General features: G+C 39.6%; 1 protein-coding gene across 7 annotated transcripts in view; it reads left to right on the top strand.

Annotated features, from left to right (window-relative positions):
- The first annotated feature begins 14,288 nt into the window (after positions 1-14,288).
- Positions 14,289-19,915, top strand: part of esrrb (estrogen-related receptor beta) — a 57,269-nt gene continuing 51,642 nt past the window's right edge. For 3 of the 7 annotated variants that reach the window (XM_055038716.1, XM_055038714.1, XM_055038713.1), the window contains exon 1: positions 18,569-19,061. In XM_055038716.1, the coding sequence (XP_054894691.1) occupies positions 19,012-19,061 (50 nt within the window). In that variant the 5' untranslated portion in view covers positions 18,569-19,011. Of the gene's footprint in view, positions 14,603-16,612; positions 16,700-18,568; positions 19,062-19,915 lie in introns of those variants that run through there. The other 4 variants (XM_055038717.1, XM_055038715.1, XM_055038719.1 and 1 more) reach the window with 3 other exon arrangements.

The raw sequence follows: 19,915 nt of genomic DNA, 5'->3' as shown, positions 1-19,915 counted from the left end.
ATGATGTCTCTTATGACCTCATCAGTGAGGTCACTGGAGGTCTGAGGCAAGGTCTCACTTCTGATCGTTGTTATGGAAACGATCAGACCAGTTCTGCATGAGTCAAGCTGAAATAACGACTAAATACTTCAATAATAAGTCATACTTTTTATTTATTTAACATGAAGAGATTAACAGTAGATTTCTATGTGATTGAATTTTTGTGTTGGTGGTTTTCCGCTCCAGCGCCCTTAAAACTGTATCTCAGCAACCCTGAATAGGATCGCCGCCCATCCCGTAAAATAGGGAGTCGTCCCATATTTGGCCGTTAAATATGCGTCCCGTGTTGAACCGATACATAGCTGTCCCATAGACACACCTGTAATAAACACATCAACATTAAGTTTAACAATAATGGCCAAATATATATATATATATATATATATATATATATATATATATATATATATATATATATATATATATATATATATATATATATATATATATATATATATATATATAGTGATCCTTGAGATACTTGGCTATAAGAGCAACCATGAGACCCAATACCCACCATGGAAAAGACGGTTAGAGGCTAAAATCAAGGTAACAAGGAGGGAAGTGAGCCAACTGTCAGAGCTCCACAAGGGTACAATGAACAAAACCAGTACCCAGAAAGTACAGGCAGATGCCCATACCTGAAGCACTTGAAACTGCTAAACAGAGGCTCCAAGCCTTCGCCAGCCGCCTAAAGAGATACACAAGGGATAATGAATCCAGAAGGATTAACCGGCTCTTCTCCACTCAACCAGCTAAGGTGTACTCTCAATGGCAGGGTAATAACAACAGAGCAGACCCACCAAGGCTGGAGATGGAACAATACTGGAACGGCATATGGGAAAGGGAGGCGTCCCACAACAGCAATGCACAGTGGCTGATCTCTCTACGAGAGGACCACAGCAACATCCCTGAGCAAGCCCCGGTAACCATCACTGTGACAGATGTTCAAGAAAGAGTCTCAGGTATGAAAAACTGGACAGCACCAGGGCCTGACATGATCCATGCCTACTGGCTAAAGAAACTCACTGCTCTCCATGAGCGACTGGCAGCCCAAATGAACCAGCTGCTACAAAGTGGGACTCACCTTGAATGGTTAACTGAAGGGCGGACAATCCTAATCCAGAAGGATCCATCAAAGGGTCCAGTCCCACCCAACTACCGACCAATAACCTGCCTCTCCACAACCTGGAAGCTCATGTCAGGCATCATAGCGGCCAAGATAAGCAAACACATGGATAAACACATGAGCACGGCACAGAAGGGTATCGGTGTAAATAGCAGAGGAGCCAAACACCAACTCCTCGTAGACCGCACAGTTGCCCGAGACTGCAAAACCCGACACACCAACCTGTGCATGGCTTGGATCGATTACAAGAAAGCCTATGACTCAATGCCGCATACTTGGATCATTGAATGCCTAGAGATGTATAACATCAACAGGATTCTGAGAGCCTTCATTGCAAACTCGATGAGGCTGTGGAAAACCACCCTTGAAGCCAACTGCAAACCACTTGCACAACTGTCCATCAAATGTGGCATATACCAAGGAGATGCTCTGTCCCCGCTACTGTTCTGCATAGGCCTGAACCCCCTCAGCCAAATTATCAACAAGACTGTCTACGGATACCGACTCAAAAATGGGGCCAACATCAGTCACCTTCTATACATGGATGACATCAAGCTGTACGCCAAGAGTGAGCAAGACATCGACTCACTGATCCACACCACCAGGATCTACAGCACGGACAATGGGATGTCATTCGGACTAGAGAAGTGTGGTTGGCTGATCACAAAGAGGGGAAGGTGATCCGCACAGAAGGACTCTCACTCCCACAAGGAACAATAGCAGACATAGAGGCCAGTTACAAGTACCTAGGTATACCACAAGAAAATGGCAACCTCGATGAGGCCACAAGGAAAGGAGCCACAGCTAAATACCTCCAACGAATAAGGCAAGTCCTGAGAAGCCAACTCAATGGCAAGAACAAAATCCGTGTGATAAACAGCTATGCCCTGCCAGTAATCAGATACCCTGCTGGAATAATTAGCTGGCCAAAGGAGGAGATAAAAGCCACAGATATTAAGACTAGAAAGCTACTAACCATGCATGGAGGGTTCCATCCCAAATCCAGCACCCTGAGACTGTACACGAGCCGCAAGGACGGAGGCAGAGGACTAGTGAGTGTGAGAACCACTGTCCAGGACGAAACAACTAAGATCAGGGACAAAGCCTCAACAGACAATGTGCTCAGTGAATGTCTCAGACAACAGGGAACGGAGGTTGAGGTGCCAGAGATACCATCATGGGAGGACAAGCCCCTACATGGGATGTACCACCAGCAAATAACCCAAGTGGCTGATATCAGTAAATCCTACCAATGGCTGGAAAAAGCTGGACTCAAGGACAGCACAGAGGCCCTCATCCTGGCCGCCCAGGAACAGGCCCTAAACACCAGAGCAATAGAGGCCCAGATCTACCACACCAGACAAGACCCAAGGTGTAGGTTGTGCAAGGAGGCCCCTGAGACAGTCCAGCACATAACAGCAGGGTGCAAGATACTGGCAGGTAAAGCGTACATGGAACGACATAACCAAGTGGCAGGCATAGTGTACAGAAACATCTGTGCAGAATATGGACTGGAAACCCCGAGATCAAAGTGGGAAACACCCCCAAAGGTGGTGGAGAACGCCAGAGCTAAGATCCTGTGGGACTTCCAGATCCAGACAGACAAAATGGTAATGGCGAACCAACCAGACATTGTCGTAGTGGATAAACATCAGAGGAAAGCCGTTGTGGTTGATGTAGCAATACCAAGTGATTGCAACATCAGGAAAAAGGAGCACGAGAAACTGGAGAAATACCAGGGCCTCAGGGAAGAACTGGAGAGGGCCTGGAAGGTGAAGACCACAGTGGTGCCTGTGGTCATCGGGGCCCTTGGGGCAGTAACTCCCAAACTGGAGCAGTGGCTACAACAGATCCCAGGAACAACATCAGACATCTCAGTCCAGAAATGTGCAGTCCTTGGCACAGCCAAGATACTGCAGGACCCTCAAGCTCCCAGGCCTCTGGTAGAGGACCCGAGCTCAGAGGATAAGAACCACCCGCGGTGGGTGAGAAGGGAATTTTTCTATATATATATATATATATATATATATATATATATAGAGCAAAAAAAAAACAGAGCAAAAAGATATTTTTTCATTTTACATCCACAAACCTCAATGCTTTGTTTGGAACTTATCCACTTATTCTTAAAGTTGAGTATAAATGTGAAAATGACATGGCACCACACCTCTTTGAACAGACCACTCCCCATCCCAAAACCTATGCTGTGCGGATGAATTTTTTTTCCCCATTTTGATTGGAAAATGGATGGAGATAAATACGGGACATCACTGGAGGAAAACCCATTAGAGCTCGACAATGATCCCTGACATAAACCACTGAATGACTTGGATAAGGTGTCTGAAGGTCCAGTCCATGAGAGCCGGTTTCCTGCAATTCTTTGATGTATCTATGCTTCAATACACCACTGCAAAGTATTTTTGTCTCTGTTTTTGTAGAACTGTAATTCAACCATTTTATTTTGGTGACAGGAACCGTGGGATGGTCTAAATGTTGTGCCCTCATAGACCGGACCTTAAGATACTTGGTAAAGATTACAGCATGTTCACATGCCAATAAATCCAATAGAGAATCTGTGGCAACACGTTTTTTCTTTTTATTATTATTATTATTGTTAATAATAATAATTTATTTATTCAAAACATGACAGAAGTATAAAACCACACACACAAATAAGGGATCCAAAAGACACACATTTTTGTTCAATAATCTTAACATGCTTGAAAACCTAGTTTCCACTAATATACATTGACATTTGTGGTGGTAATGTGGATAAAGTTAGTTTTGAAAGGCACAGTAAACATGTTAAAAACAATCTTTTGTCCTGACACTCCACTTGTGTACAATGTTATATTTCTCATAAAGCTAACAGAAAACTAGCTCTCTATATATTTACACAAAACAAAACCTACTTTTTATTTTGATTTGCTCTCGGGAGAAAGACTACAGTTGCACAGACATGCAAGGCACGAAAGAAGACATTATGCCATTGTACTGTATGACTACGCCTTCAAGGCTTGACATGAATGCAATTTTATGTAATTTGAATGCCTTTCATGAGGCAAGGACTCTTTTGAACTGTCTTAAAAAGCTCATCCACCATGGCAGCAGCCAGTGGCCCAGGGTACAGAGGAGTCATGTCGACAGGTCCAATTAATGATGGGGCGTCGAGAGCGAATGAATGAGGAGCTTTGAGAGGATTCCTCCACCTTAAATCCCCCTGTGCTGCTGCTCCCAGACTGCCTGTGAAGAACAATCAAACGGCAGCAACCCCCTCCTATTTATCACTTTAAGACATTAGCAAGACATGGCCTGAATATTAACCAGCTCTTTTTCCAGGAGAGTTCCACACCAAAGGCTGCGTGTGGCAACATACATTTTTAATCACACGGGAAAATGACGGCCTTCTATCGCTCTCATCTATTACTGTGTGGTTAAAAACTCTACCACTTCTTTTTAACTTCTCAAATCAAGAAACAAGTAGGATTGTTTCCCCTTCCTTCTTGGTTTTAGGATAATTCTTATCAATGATAAAAACAACATTTTATTTTATTTTTCACTCATTCAAAAGTATTTGAAAACAAATTGTAACTCACAGGGACCATCTTTACTGTAGCTCATTTCCTTGGGCTGACTGTGTGTCTTCCTGTGTAGGGCAACCACGCTGCAGAGTCAGTGGAGCATGAGCCGGGTTTCTGGAGCTTAATTGGAGTCATGCTCTCCAGAGCCGAGCGCCGCGCCTTTCCTCACACCGGCCTCTGCGGTACCGGGCCTGTGGTGGGAACAGGACGGGCAGGGCACAGGTACCAGGCGCGCAGGGAGATGATCTGTTCACCCCATCCTCTCCCCCTCGGGTTCCCCTGCTGTGACACATGGCACCCTGGTAACAAGGTCACTCTGGTTTTATGGAACCACAGGGGGAGCTGGTCTTATTACCATAAGAGAGGACAATCTTAAGAATCAAAAGCAGAAGATGATCACCAATCAAATTATTCACACAAGATGACAAGAAGGTTTTTATATCCAGGAGCTTTCCTCCCAAGTTTCTCAAGGATACATTTTCATCTAATTATTTCTGAAGAAATGTACCATTCCTAGCAAAAGTAGTCATGCCACTTGTTCCTTTCTTTGAGATTTTCTCACCTCAAATCCACTTCAATATGTTTTTAAATTTGTGATAAATCAACAACAAACACATTGTGTTGAAGGAAAATCAAAGTTAGTCATGCTCTCCGTAAGCTGGACCTTTATGAAAGAGAAGCATGAAGAAAGTCATTGTTGAAGAAAAGCCATAAGAATCCCTGTTAACAGTTCAGCACAGGTCATGCAGGGGTCACCGTAAATATGAACAGAATGTGCTCTGCTGAGAGCAAACCCGATCCTGCTGGCTTCCTTGTAAAACATTATGTGGTGTGGAAAAACACAATACTGCATATCACCTTGAACCAGAGTTACATTTACTCAGCTACGTTTACGTGAGTATTTTTCTTAAAATGTACGTTTAGGAACGTTTTTACTATAATGTTGTTTTCACTTTCACTTGAGTAATGTTATAGCTACTCCTACTTGAGTAAAAGTTCTGGTTACTGTATGCAGTGTGAGTAACTTCCTGAATGAAGAACAAGCTTTTATTAACCAAAACACACCTAGTTTCATAAGTTTTCGATTGAAAAAAGTGGAATTAAAAAATGTCTTGTGGCTGATTTTGTAGATGTTATTTATGGAAATGATTTTTACTTTGGTCCTTAAGATACCAAAATTTCCACATAACTTTGCATTTTGGGCTGACTTATATTGTTATTATTAAATATTAAATAATTAATATTATGATCAGTTTCTCACTTGAGTAGCTTTTTTATGAAATACTTGTCAAAATTATAATTTATACCGCAAGATATATGTATATATATATATATATATTATAAATGTTACTGCTTTAAAGTAATTTTAAACAAATACAAAGTGATTTAAATGGCTTTGGCATCATATAATCATAACATTTTACAAAATTATGAATCAATATGTAGTAATTTCTTCAATTTTACAGAAGAGTGGAAAACTATCATGGAAACGTAAACAAAAGCAAAGATATTACAAGAGCTGATCAATATTCAGGATCATTTGGAGCCACATTTACACAAACAGCATACAGTTTTGTGTTTTCCTCTGGTCATGCAAAGCTGATTTGAATTCCTTTATTGAGATCAATATCTGAAGATTGAAACAGCGTTGCAACTCAGTCCATGCAGAGGGAACAGCAGACCCAGATGTAACTTACAATCTATTCTAGACAGAGATCAGAAAGTAAGAAAGAATCAAACAAAGAACAGCTACAGCTGAGATCATGATAAAGTTAGATATGACAGATCATTTGATTTGAGAGTATAAAAGCAATTATGAAAGACTGGTATAAAATGAGTAATAAATCTAAAGTGCCTCACTGCAGAGTGCATTCAGCGCATAAGCTCTATTAAGAAGGGTACCCTGCCAAAGAAGGACCATAAAACAAATGAAAAAAAAACTTTCCCTAGCAACATAACTCTCATCTATTTCCTTCTTTTGGGGTTACTAATGTTTAATTATTAGTTGGAAAGGAAATAGAAAAATATTTCAAATAGGCCACAGTATGAAAATATAGAAAAAGCATTTTATGTACAGTAGAAGTTATACTTTTGAAATTCTTTTAAGAAAAACTGAGAAGTGGACCAGTGGTTTCTGAATACACACCACTATAAATAGACCAGCTAACATATTTCACTTTAAATGTTGTTGCTTATCTATATAATTTTTCATCAGAAGAGATGATGTGCAGATATTAGTCAGGTCACTATGTAATGAAGAAATCTGAAAACTGGCATGCATTTAGATGAAACCCCTTTGAGTCAACACTTTGTAAAACAAGCTTAAACTTCTGACTAGAAGGGCTTGTCTTTGCCTGTTTTGTATATTTAGAGACTGAAAAATTTGCCAATGTTCTGCTTTGAAACCTTAAGCCCAGTTTCAGATGAATTATTAGTGCTACTTGAGATTTTCAAATCTTGAGACATTGTTTAACAACCTGACACGGCTCTAAATGTCTCCACAAAATCATTCCAAAACGTGACAAAACGTGAAACGGTTCAAGGTGCATGAACACAAGGCTCATTTACTTGTGCGATCACAAGCAACAAAATCACCTTTTCTATTTAAAATGCATTTTCTTTATGACGGATAAAATCTGCTGGATAAACATTAGCTGTGAAGTTTAACGTGGGAAACCTTTGTACCAGCCCCTGCATTGTGGGGAAAAGGGCATTGATAGGAAAGCAGATAAAGCTGATCAATATGAAGTGCAGTTTTCTCCGCAGGCCCTCTTTCATATCTCGCTCTTGTTTGTGTTTTGAAGGGGTCGGGGATAGGGTTGTGCTAAAGTGGTGGCGTGGGCGGGCTTCTGCCCCTTTATCAATCAGGATTTTAATTACACACGTCTAGGGCGACAGCTAGATTAGAAACCAATCGACGCTATCGGCCACAAAATCTAATTACTGTTTATTGACAGATAAGGGCAGGCCCCCTTCACTTTTTCAAATAAGATAACCCCCCCAACACACTTGTGCTCAGTGAATATCAGCTCATACTGTCCATGAAAGCCTTTATGACAAGGTATCCCCACCAGAAAATTCCCTTACTTTTAATTTCTGCCTGCATGGATGTATGAAATGTAAAAGCTGAATTTCATATCTTGAAAACTCAGAAATTCTCCAAATCTTGCTAAAAGACAGCACAACAGTTAGCAACGGTTAGCAGGCCCATATGTAACCAAGCAGTTTCAACAATTTTAAAAAGACTGTCACTATGACAGTTTTAAATAACAGATATCTCATCTTTTATGTATCCATAACTTCTTGGGATGACTGTATCCCAAGAAGTTATGGATGACTGTATTGTTTTTTAAACAACAATCATAACATATTGGCTGATGAAAACAGAAATGGGTTAAAGAGTCTGGACCTTTGCAAAGTTAGACTGCTGTCTTTGATATAACAGCTATAAATTTCAGCAATGGGTTCCTCAAGGCTCAATTCAAAGGGCACTTTTATTCAATGTGTATATTATTAACCTAACTTGGTTATGAAGTGTTATATTCATGATTAGGGTTAGGATGATAACACAGAACTTTTTATTTCCGTCTCTCCATGTGAGGAGGTTTATTTGTTTCAAATTTGATTTTTGATGTTCTTTGTATGTCTACATTTCTTTTTAGTTCTTATAATGTGTTTTGCAATTAAAGTGATTTTCTCAGGCTTGTTACTTATTTTCTCTCTAAAGGACTCAGAAATACCTTGTATATGAACAAGGCTCTACAAATAAACTTTTGTGGCCTTTAATGGTTTAAAGTTCCCACAGGTCAGCCATCTTCTTTCTAGTAAACAGATGTTTACTTTTCGCAACATCCTCCTTACTCTGAGCCCAAATCTGCCTCTTTACAGCTTCATCCACACCAGCCCATTTTTACAGCCACGTGACACACTTCGCCTTTAAGCCGAGAATCTGCCTCAGGTAAATATGGAGTAAATGATTGGATTATTGTTCTTTCATTCGGCTGTGTAGTAATGGCTGGATTATAAACATTGCAGTGTATAGATTTCCTGTCAGATCCTATGAATCAGACATCCTTATCTCATTTCCAGACTGCTGCTCCCACCCAGCGCTCCCATCTCCCAGCTAAGGAGCCTGTGCAGAGTACGGGGGAACAAATATACAACCACGCATACACACAAACAAACACTTAAGGAGACAAGCAAACTAAATCACACACACAGGTTAGGTCCTGAGTGACAGAGACAGAGAGACTGTTGTCACCCAGTACACTCCAAAGCCCATTCAAGGATTTCAAAAAACACTTAGGTTTCGCTGTCTATATTTGTTAGGCAAGTAAATTTAAAAGCTACGGTGCACTGAATTCAAAAAGAGAGGAGAGCTATCAATGAAGAGAGCATGAGAGTGAGGGGATAGGGAGAAAGATGTCTCTTAAATGAAATTTAGCTGAGGGTGGGATGGAGGGAGGCTGACAGCAGAAGCTCTGGACCCTCTGATTTGGTTTGAGTCGTGAAGAAAAATGTTTGGGTTCGAATTATGATGGGGTTTTTTTTGGCCAAGGCAGGAGATGGATGCCTGATTCTTAAGTTGCTCGGACATCATATCTGTGGTTGTGTCTGGTAGGTTTCGTGTTTTGCTCCTTCGGCCTCTCTTTCTGCCTCTTCGCTGAGTGTCTTTTCAGTGGATTACCAACAGGGTAATTCGGTTAGAGGGGAGCTGTGTGGACCAGCAACTGCTGCACAAACATGCTTTTGTAGGAATTCATCAAAACGCCCCACATAGGCACAGCAGGCAAAGACAACAAAACAACAATTTAAAAATGGTTTTACAAGAATATACATAAAAATTCACTCTGGTTCTAGGGCTAGTGTAATCACATTTTTTTCTTTAAATAGGACAAACTCAGGTCAAACATTCAAAGTTTAATTTGTCTCTGGCTTAAAAGTATGAATTTCCATGACTAAAAATTAGAAGTATTTAGAAATACTGGGAAAAAAAAGTGCAGATGAAAGCTGCAGAAGTATGATGACGCTTTATTTGGAATGCCATCCAGGATAAAACAGTGGCAGCAGTTTCTAGCTCAAACGTTTGTTAATAACAGTAACAGTGTGTATGGTAATTTATCCTGTGAGGAGGATAACATCAGGAAAAATACTGCTTGGAAACCTAACCAACCAGGACCCGACTGAGGTGCTTTAAAAGCCCTGTGTTATGACCTGTGATTCACCAAAGTCGGAAAATACTGTTTGTAATGAAACAATTTATTTTCTGCTGCTTTTCTGACCACTGTTGCTACTCTGATATGCATAGCATGCATCAACAATAGTCTACTTTCATAATAGTCTACTTTCTTTTAGCAAACATTATAGCGGTTGTGAAGATCTCACCTTTTTCCACATAATGTTTGCGCTGTATTTGTGAGGGGTTAACTGCACTAAATTACAGTACACATTTTTAAGAAGACATTGTTATAACTGAAACTCAAGTTAATTATTGTGGCAAAACATGCAGAAGCATTGTTCAGTATGATCTGCAGACATTAGCTGATGTTTTGTACCAATAGAGGACACAATGTTAGCCATCGCATGACTTGTGTTATATTCTCTTCCCTCAAGTTTGGAATGTTCCTTTAAATTAAATAATCAAATTATTTTATGATCCTGGGGCTGAAAGCTGTTCAACTATCTGACACTAAATATCCAGAAGACATGCCATCATACAAATAAGTCAATCGTGCTTTGGTAACAAAAAAAAAACCCTTTTGTCAGAAAGTGTTTTTAAAATTGCTTATTTTCTTTGTAATACAGTCGATATGTTGATAGGATTTATGCATGGCTTTCAACATTTATTTGTTTTAAAGCTCAAATATATACATCCATCATAATTGTATTTTCCTTTTTTTCATAGCTTTGTTGTGATTACAGAAGTTGATAAATACCAGACTGTGCGTTCTGTCCACTGCTCTTATCAAGCTGTCAAAAGATGGAGGCAAATGACAGAGGACACAGAGGAAATGTTTACATGGTCGAGTGTCAGGGACTCTGAGATTTGTTTCAAGCCTGACCTATAAGGCACATTTTAAAGGAGGAAAACATTGTTTTACAACAGTCTCATAAAAACTTAAAATCTGTAAAACTTTCCCTGAGGTCACTATAAATAAGAAATAAAAACCACCAGAAAGGTTATGCCTGCTATTTTGATTCTACTTCAGCTCATATTTGAATTATTGTTTATCTCAAAAGTAACAAGCCTTGCATGATGTGAATTGGGCATGAGGTCCGTTTTTAAGTGTTGCTTTGTGTCTCAGATACGATACAATATTACATTTCTCAAATAGAAGGGTGAAACTTGGGCAGATTTCTTTTAAACTATTAAGCTTCCAGCTCACCCAACACATAGCCCAATCAAAAAGAAATTATGGCTTCAGTTCTAAAAAAAAAACCCAAAAAACCAAAATGATTTAAAGATCTTCAAAGATTTCTTTATCTGACTGTCTGAACATAAAGTAAAGTAATGCTGCCCCTTCCCCACCTGTTGCTGTTGGGTCTACTTGCTGACAGAAAGCTACTACCCTATCTTTTTTTTTTTTTTACAAGAACTTCATATTTAGCGATTGCCATAATTTTTGCTCAACACAGTGGGATAGTGATGGTTTGGAAAGCAAAGAGACACCTTTGATATGAAGGAAGTGCTATTCTACTACAACAGGAGGTCATCTGGCATGCCTGCTAAGCAGATAAATACAGACGACTCGAACGGATAGAAACACTCAGGAAAACCTGCTGCATGAAACATAAGTGAGCAGCAATGGCCCTCCCCCCATCTGTTGCTGCACATTGCTGTTCAGCTAACACATCTTTCACGTGTAAAGGCATTAAAGAGTTTCCACCATAATTGGTGCTTACAGTTTAAATTCAACACTTCCTCTCTTTCCTCTCTGTTACAATTGATGTAACTGAATGCGGAGTTATTGGGGTGCTTTACTTGTGCAAGAGGCGGGTGCACAGTGGACAGGTCACCAGTCCATCGCAGGGATTTCTCTGGCTGTGTAGAGCATATGTAGGATTGCTGTGCACTGCCAGGCAGCTGGCTAAATGAAGGCTGCTACATGTTTTTCTGGTAACCAAAACAAGAAATATTTGATTACCACTATGGGGAACAGATATATCATATTATTTTGGATGAAGTACTTAGAGTAACTGGTTTCAGTTTTAAATAAAAAACATTAAGATCATATTTAACATTTTGGTTTCAAATATTCTTTTCTTACAGTTTTTAACTATTAGGCTGCTATTTGTATAACTTGTAGTCAGAGTTTTTAGTATGAATTAGAGTGTCTAGAAGCAATCTTCACTCACGTTTCCTCCCTTGTTTTGTTTGCAATGATACTTTCTGCAATATACTTTACTATCCCACTCGTAAGTCAAACTCTCAGAAGATGATTCTTTGTTTTCCATCTGTAATAATTCCTCCTCAGAGGTAATAAATAAGATGGTGTTGTGCTGTACACTTCTGGTTAACACGCAGGGAACTGAACAGGATTGCTGTTATCATTCCTGAAGCTCTGTGCCATTACAGTTATAGATTTTTCTCTTTGATGGGATAATTTGGTCTTTATATCTCTCACAAATGAAGTGATCCTCAGCGCTCTTCACACAGCTCAGTGTGCAGGTCCTCATTTTCAAATACAGCTAATTGCATTCGAAAGGAATCAATGATACTTTGGCGGTGACAATATCATTCTTTTAATGTCACTTAATTTCCTGGATGAAATAATTACATCAGTAGCCTGGAACCCATTTCTATCTTTCAGCATGAATTAATCTATTAAGGGCAATAATTACACGTTTGTAATGGATAGGTTTTTGCATTCAGAGAAAAACGCAGACAGGCTTCCATTGTGCGCCTGCATGTTGGCACTGTCCTGAGTGTCATTCATTCAGTTTATGAATTGCACTGAAGTGCTGAGGGGGGATAAATAAAAAATAAAGGCATCTCTTATGCAGCTGCTTTCTTGTGCGATAGCCCTCCCTCTAGTGGAGACGATGGAGCTGCATGGTTTTTGCAGTGTGGTTTACAGCTGAGAGAGTCAGTCAACGCTGAGAAATGAGGACAAAAGAAAAAGTGATTAATTAATCTGAAATCTCCCTTTAATCACAATTCTTAAATGTGAGAGTCTACAGAGGACGGTCAGTATACTTCAAACTGGTAATGTCCTCTGTCTGTTATTATTGCACTGAGAGTGAGAATTGTCAATCAGCAAATTACAATTCACTTTAAAAAGTAGATTGTTGGTCTTTGCATAAGCATGAATGCCTAAAGATTTATGTTAAGAGAAAGTTAGAGAGTTTGGGAAGACAGCATAAAGGAATAAGGAAAGCCTAAAATGTCATGCATTGTTTGTGTAACAGAGGAGGTTGCAAGGTGAAACCAGTTAAATCAAAAAGAAAAAAACTCTATAAAATATCTCAGAAAACATATGTTGCACATGCATGTCTAACTCTTAAGGCCAAAAGTCAGAAGAAACTTTTACTTCAAGACTAAATTTGAATACGGTTTTATGAAAAGTAGAGATGCACTCTCTGCTTTTTCCTGGCCAACACCAAATGTTTTTTCCTTTGAGGTTTTGCCTGTTGATTTTGACCAATGGACATGTTTTGTTCTACAGACCAAAACACATAAACGAGTGAGAGAAAATTAGCAGCAAATTTCTTGATTAGACAGCAGTTTTATTACACCTACTGTATAGCCCATTTCTCCTACTTTTATCTGTGTGTGAATGTCCATGCTTTTCTCACTGTGGGATAATAAATTATATTTTTATTCTCGTCTATTTGCCCAAAAATTTCATTTTATTTTTTTTCTAATTTTTTAAATCCAAATTTTAGGATTACACTATTATGTTAACGAAACAAGAATTTTCTACTAAAGCCTGAACACCATGAACTACTGATATGCTGTCAATTTGTGAAGGAGATTTACCCATGACACTGCAAGGCAACCAGTCCCACCTTATTGTTTGGAAGAACACTGCAAAAAAGGCAGCATCATTAACATTTACTAACATACATACTTCTATAGTAAAAATATTAAAGATAGGCTTAGTAATATACACATTTATATTAAATATTTACCAAAAACAGAAACCTTGGAACCAGCTTGGGTTTAGATCTCGCAACGCCCCTGCTAAATACCAGGCTAACCTGTAAATATTTATCTGAAAAAAAATATATTTACAAAAACTAACAAGTCTGTCACTTGATACAGTAACTGTGATCTCTGCTGCACAGACGCGACGCTGCAATTGGTCTCTTATTTATTCATCAACTGTGGAAACTGACCGACTGCCTGCCTGCCTGCAGCAGTGATCTGTCTGCTCTCACCTCCCGTTTTCTCAGGTGAAAACCCACCCACCACATGATGCTCAACCCCGGCCAGAGGGAGAAAAAAAAGAGGGAAAACTAACTCAATTACAGTGCAGCAGCAGCTGCAAACACATAGGAACATTGCCAGAGAACGATGCAGGTGGGAGAAAAAAAAAAGTTTCATTTATGAAATAAATAATCAAAGAAACAGGAAAAGATAGAGACTTTTGCGTCAGAACTTTTCCCTGATCTTGAACCACATTTGACCCGAGCTCCGCGGATTTGGAGGTGTTTGGTTCAGCCGCAGGGCGCGCACCGGAGGAGGAGTTCACGGTGCGTTTGCGGTGCGCGGCGGTTAAACGGCGCGCTCAGACGCACAGACGGAGCCTTACCAACAGCAACACCTGAAGACTCCACTTTCACACAGCCAGTGCGCAGCCTGTGCTCATTGCAGCCGCGGCGGGGATGGGACATGACCTGTCCGAGTAAGGTACACATTCATAACACATTCGGCACGTTTTTCCCCCCTTTGTTTTATTTTTTCATGTTTTCTCGCGTGCATTTTACACCAGTTTAGGTCCAATTGAGACGTGGAGATCAATACTTTTCCTCTGGGAACAGTAGCTGATTTATCTTTTCGGTTTGACTTTTTCAGTGTGGAGCAAAAGCTTCAGTATATCTATTTATTTTTATTTATTTTGACAGTTTAGTCTATGGCTATTTGCTTCAAGAATAATTACTTGTTAGATGCGTAAAATATGAATCATTATGGTGCGACTTTATTTCTAATACGAGCTTTTTCAGTGTTTCTGTTGAATAAAACTCAGCTCCAGAAGGTGTTCAGGTTTGAACTTTTCATCTATTCTTATTAATCAATCATTTTTACTTTACTGTTATTCCAAATAACTTCATTTACGCCAACATTCCTGAGTGGTTCTTTTCACTGGAAGTTAATCTTTTTTTGGGGGGATTTATCAGTTTAGTAACTAAAGTTGCACTTAAATTATAACTGGCTGATGCAGATTCCTGCTTTCCATTGATTTCTGTTTTTAATTCATTCAGGTTTTTCTTTTTTGAGTACTGTAAGGCATCCAAACAGAGCCGACCCAAAGCTGTATGAGGCCCTTAGCAGAATTTTATCACCCCCCCCTCTAGTCAAGGCGAGGGTGATTAGTCCATAGCACTCCACCATAGCACTTTTTATCCTCGCTTTGCATTGCTCATGCTTTTACAAAAAACCTCATGAGGCAGAAATGATTGAATTAGCGATAAATTATTACTCTGTTGATACCATTCAAGCTATGAGGTATGAGGCTCACTATGGTTGCTTAATAGAGATAGAACTTCTACACTGATTTTTTTCTTAGGTGCCTCAAGTAGTTCACTTACACTTTCTGCTGATCCTTCAATAAATACGAGCAAAGAAAAAAAAGTTATGCAGATACTTGGGTGGAATTAGTACAGTAGTTTTATTTCAAGAGCAAATGAAGGAAATGCAGGATCATCTCCAGTTATGCATAAAACTACATGTTCTCTGCCTTTATCTTGTTTTTTAAATTAAACTTAAGAGCAGTGCATCAAAGTATATATTATTTGTTGTTGTGCCTTTTGACTGGTATCATGGGAGTTCTGACTCTTGATTAACATGCTTCGGGATTTCTAAGAGGAAATTGCTGACAAAAAACTTAATCATTAAAAACGTGAAAAACAGCAAAGAAAAGAAAACAACAAAATTTTAGATATTGACATGTTTTCTTGATGCCAGAATTTAAGTTATTCTTTATTTGTGTATGACCCGATGCTGTAAAATCAGCTACCACGCAATGATTTTGCATATATGTACATATATAATGTGGGGAGCAACGACAACCACAGCAGGGATCTAATGCCTTAGAAAGCATGAAGTCATTTAATGCTACAGAAAATTTTTAGTAACTGAATTTTGCTGTCTGTAGGAAAGTAAAAGTTGTATAGAAACAAACTCCTCTGTCAAATATATTGGTGTCCTAACATTCTACTTTAAAATTATTGCTCTCCATGATTTTTTGGATTCTGAAGACATTTTTTGCAGAACTAAGCCCAAAAACATGTCGAGTTTTCTGTACCTATAATACACTTTGTAATCTGAGAAAATGAAATTGACTCCATATGAATCTCAATAGAAATTTCCTTAATTTAGTGGCAAAAAGGGAGCAGCTGCTGCATGATCTGTGTCAACGTGGAGGCAGTGCTGCTGCACATCAGTAGGCCTGTGATGATCAATAGGGACTGCGTGATGTTTTTGCATTGATTATGGAAACGTGAGCCGATGAATGGAACTGGATTCCCCTCCAGGGGGTTTATTCTGTTCCTGTTCAGCAGAGAAAACTGAACAGTAGCAGAGCGATGCCACACACTTTTTTTTCTTTTTTTTTTTTTTTTTTTTTTTTTTTTTGCAAGAATCTCCTAGAGAGCGGCTCTTCCTTGCTCTCTCGTACCTTTGCCGTAGAAGCTGGGCAGCTCCGTCAGGGCACCTCGTGAGTTTCCGAGAAGAGGGCAGAGTGCTGTTTTCCTTTGGCCGGACTCAGTCGAGTGTCAGGATGCCATGGTAAGCTCTGTTCCTATAATGTGGGGATACAGTAACACGGAGACCCTCGCTGACTGTGAAATGCTATCTGCATTCTCTGCATTCTTACTGAGCTTGATCAACACTGAAACACAGGCGCTTCTAAAGCTGGGGTTAGTGTAGACAGAGCTGGATTTTCCGCTCCTTTGCAGGCCGATCGGGCTTCCAAGAGTATGACTTATGGCCTGAGATCATCTCTCACAGGTGGGGAAAGCTTTACAATGGTTCTCTCACATGCAACACCCAAAAATACAGCTAAAACACACAGTTCAGTAAAACATTTACTGAGATTTGTTCTTGAGCTTGCAGCAGGTAAAGTAAAGTGATCTTTTCTCTGGACCTTTTAGAAACTTCAGCTGGTGTCAGACTTGTCAGACAGACTTTTTATTTGGAGAAGCACCAAGTGAGCGGATGTTCAATGTTTTATTTGATCTATTTAAAGAAATCAGAGAAAGAGGTTAAGAAATGCATCGATCAACATGCACTTTGAAGCAATTTTTGTTATGTTGAATAAAAATCTGATAAATAATTTGTAAACAGGCTTTGATGCGAAAGTGGGAATATATTTGCGCTCTCATGTTTTTCTGTGGGATACTCCTCTATAAAACAACCAGCAGAACATTTTTTTCATCAATGTGTCATAGTCATTAGACAAATAAAATTCTAAACTGCTCAGACTTTAAAGAAACTTAGCTTCAAAAAGACTAATAAAACCCTGGTTCGCTTCTTTCTGTAAAACAATTACATTTAGAGTTGAAGTAAAACATTTTTTGTGTCTTTTTTACTTCTAAGTTTGGACATACAACATTAATTACAAGTTCTCAGCAGGCTTCATGATGTCTTTTCATCTGGATTTAAAGTACTTTAGATGGTCATTTAGTCTTTTGAAGTGTTTAATCTGCCTGCCTTCATATTTTACTTAGGCCTAAAAACTTTTTGTTATCTTTAAAAGTAATTTGTTAAGTTGGAACAAAGGCTAAATCTGAATCAGCACGATAATCTTCAAACAAGACCAGAAATTAGTATCTGCTTGGGAAAAGGCTGATTGGTGCATTTCTCCATTTTTGTTGAAGCATTCTTCTATTTAGAAGTGAAATAGACACTTCAGCAAACATGGCTTCCAGTATTAGACTTGAATATTTGACAGATCTCGCTCTCTTTATGACACTGTCCCCTCTGCAGCAACAGTACTTTGTATCTTTCTTTTTATTGTACTTCTAATAGTTTCCTTCCAAGCAGTCAGATTCTTTTGTAATATTTAAAAGCTGATCTATAGGCAGTTTTGTTGTTTAACTATTTGATTGTTGTAACAAACCTGCATCCCATTTTCTCCCTTTTTTGTTTTTCATTCTTGGAAAGAGTACCCCAAAAAATAAATTGATTTAAATCAGAATCAGAACCAGGTATGTGAATCTGTGCAAGACTGTCACTGTGAAGTATTGAATCTACAAAAATCTGAAAAATCTTCAAGTATCTGGACACATAAAAATAATTTTTTGTGAAATAAGAACAAGATGAGAAAGTATTTCCACTCTCTCTTTTCAAATCACCTGCATCTGTGTTTGACTCGCAGTTCACAGCCTTGAGGTTCAGACTTTTTGTATGTTTCCGATTAAAACTGAGCTTTTTGTTGCATTTCCGTTGCCCACGCAATTCAGTGTTTTGTCTACATGCGTGTGAGCCGTGTTGTTGTATGAGTGAGCGAGCGATCGTTGGGATCCCTCCTCCCCGGAGCTTCGCCGGCCCCTCTGTCGCTTTAAGTCCTGCCCCTCGGAGCCAGCCAACAGCAGCTGTTCCATATTCATCAAGCCCTTGAGTCTTAAAGAGCCCTATCCCGAGCATGGAAAGAGTCATTCCTCTTGCTCACACTCTCATGCTCTCTCCATCTTAGCGTTCATCCCGCTGCTGCCTGCGCTCCTCTGTCTCTCACCTCCCCTTTTTACCTCTCCGTCTATCTGTCCCTCCTCTTCTACCCCCTCCTTTATGCCTCTCCCTCTCTTTCTCTCTCTCACTCTCAAATTCTCTTACATACACTCAGACACACACTCCTTCTCTCTCTTGCACACTTATATATACACAAACACACACACGCCACACACATGCTCACGCACACACTCTCGGTTCATCAGAGCCCGACATACCTGTGCAGCTGGGGGGGGGGAGCGCGGTGCCGGAGGGGCTCTTTGCGGCGTCGTTGTCTCTGAGGGTGCTGTGCTATCATTTGGGGAAGAAGCGGGTCTCAGTTGTTTTCTCTTTCCTCTTCCTCTCATTCCTGGAATGCTAAAACTGGACTGATGGACATTTCCGAACTTTGTCTTCCAGACCCTCTCAGCTATCATAACCAGTAGGTGCAGCTTGTTTCTCTTTTCCACCTTTGACTTTTTTGTTTAACCCAGCTGTTGCATTGAACTTTATTTCCTTTTTCCATTTTTCTTAAGTTCTCTGTTCATATTATATTTTTGACATCCCTTGAACCAAAAAATAAAAAATACAAAAATAACTTTTGACAATTAAAACTGCAGCTTTTTTTTTTGTCATCCCAACTTCTGTAAATATTCACTTTTTTGTGTCATGAGGGATTTTAATTCAGCTTAGACTTGACAGTAGCTTAAGCAGGTGCACGTGTCTAAAATATTTTGTAAGCATCTGTCTTTGTATGTAAAAGTCTCATTCGGAGCGTGCCTGATTGATTTACTTTGCACCACTGAATCGTACGGGTCCCCTGTCCAGTTGGGTTAAAAGCTTGTTCACTGATGGCTTTGTCGCCCGAGCCGTCCGCTCAGGCGGAATGAGAGCGATATTGTGAGGAGATGAGATTAGTGTGAATGCTTGGAATTGGGAAGGATGAATTACATGGTAAAATGTACATTTTGCATGTTGGGAAAAGAAGAACAGAAAGCCTGAGTAACCTCAGAGAGCCGATAGGTCTGTCCCAGTCAGCGGCACGCTGTCCAGGCGAGCTGCACCTCCCCACAGCTCCTGGCTGCTACTGGGACACGCTGGTTTTCTAACTTCATCAGCCCACCAGTAAATCACACTTTAGACTTCAGACAAAATAAACTGCTTTTTGGTGTGAAAAATATTAATCTATTTGAAGAGAAAGTTACCAAAATTATTTAGCTAAGCTAGAAAAAATCTGGTTTTTGCAACCTTTTGGTTTTTATTACACTTAAAGATAAACTACTTGTTTGTGCAACT

Source organism: Poeciliopsis prolifica, unplaced genomic scaffold (genome assembly GCF_027474105.1).
Source record: "Poeciliopsis prolifica strain line A6 unplaced genomic scaffold, Auburn_PproV2 SCAFFOLD013, whole genome shotgun sequence".
NCBI classification, from domain to species: Eukaryota; Metazoa; Chordata; class Actinopteri; order Cyprinodontiformes; family Poeciliidae; genus Poeciliopsis; species Poeciliopsis prolifica.
Note: the sequence above shows the minus strand (reverse complement) of the source record. Positions and strands in the feature narration are given on the sequence as shown.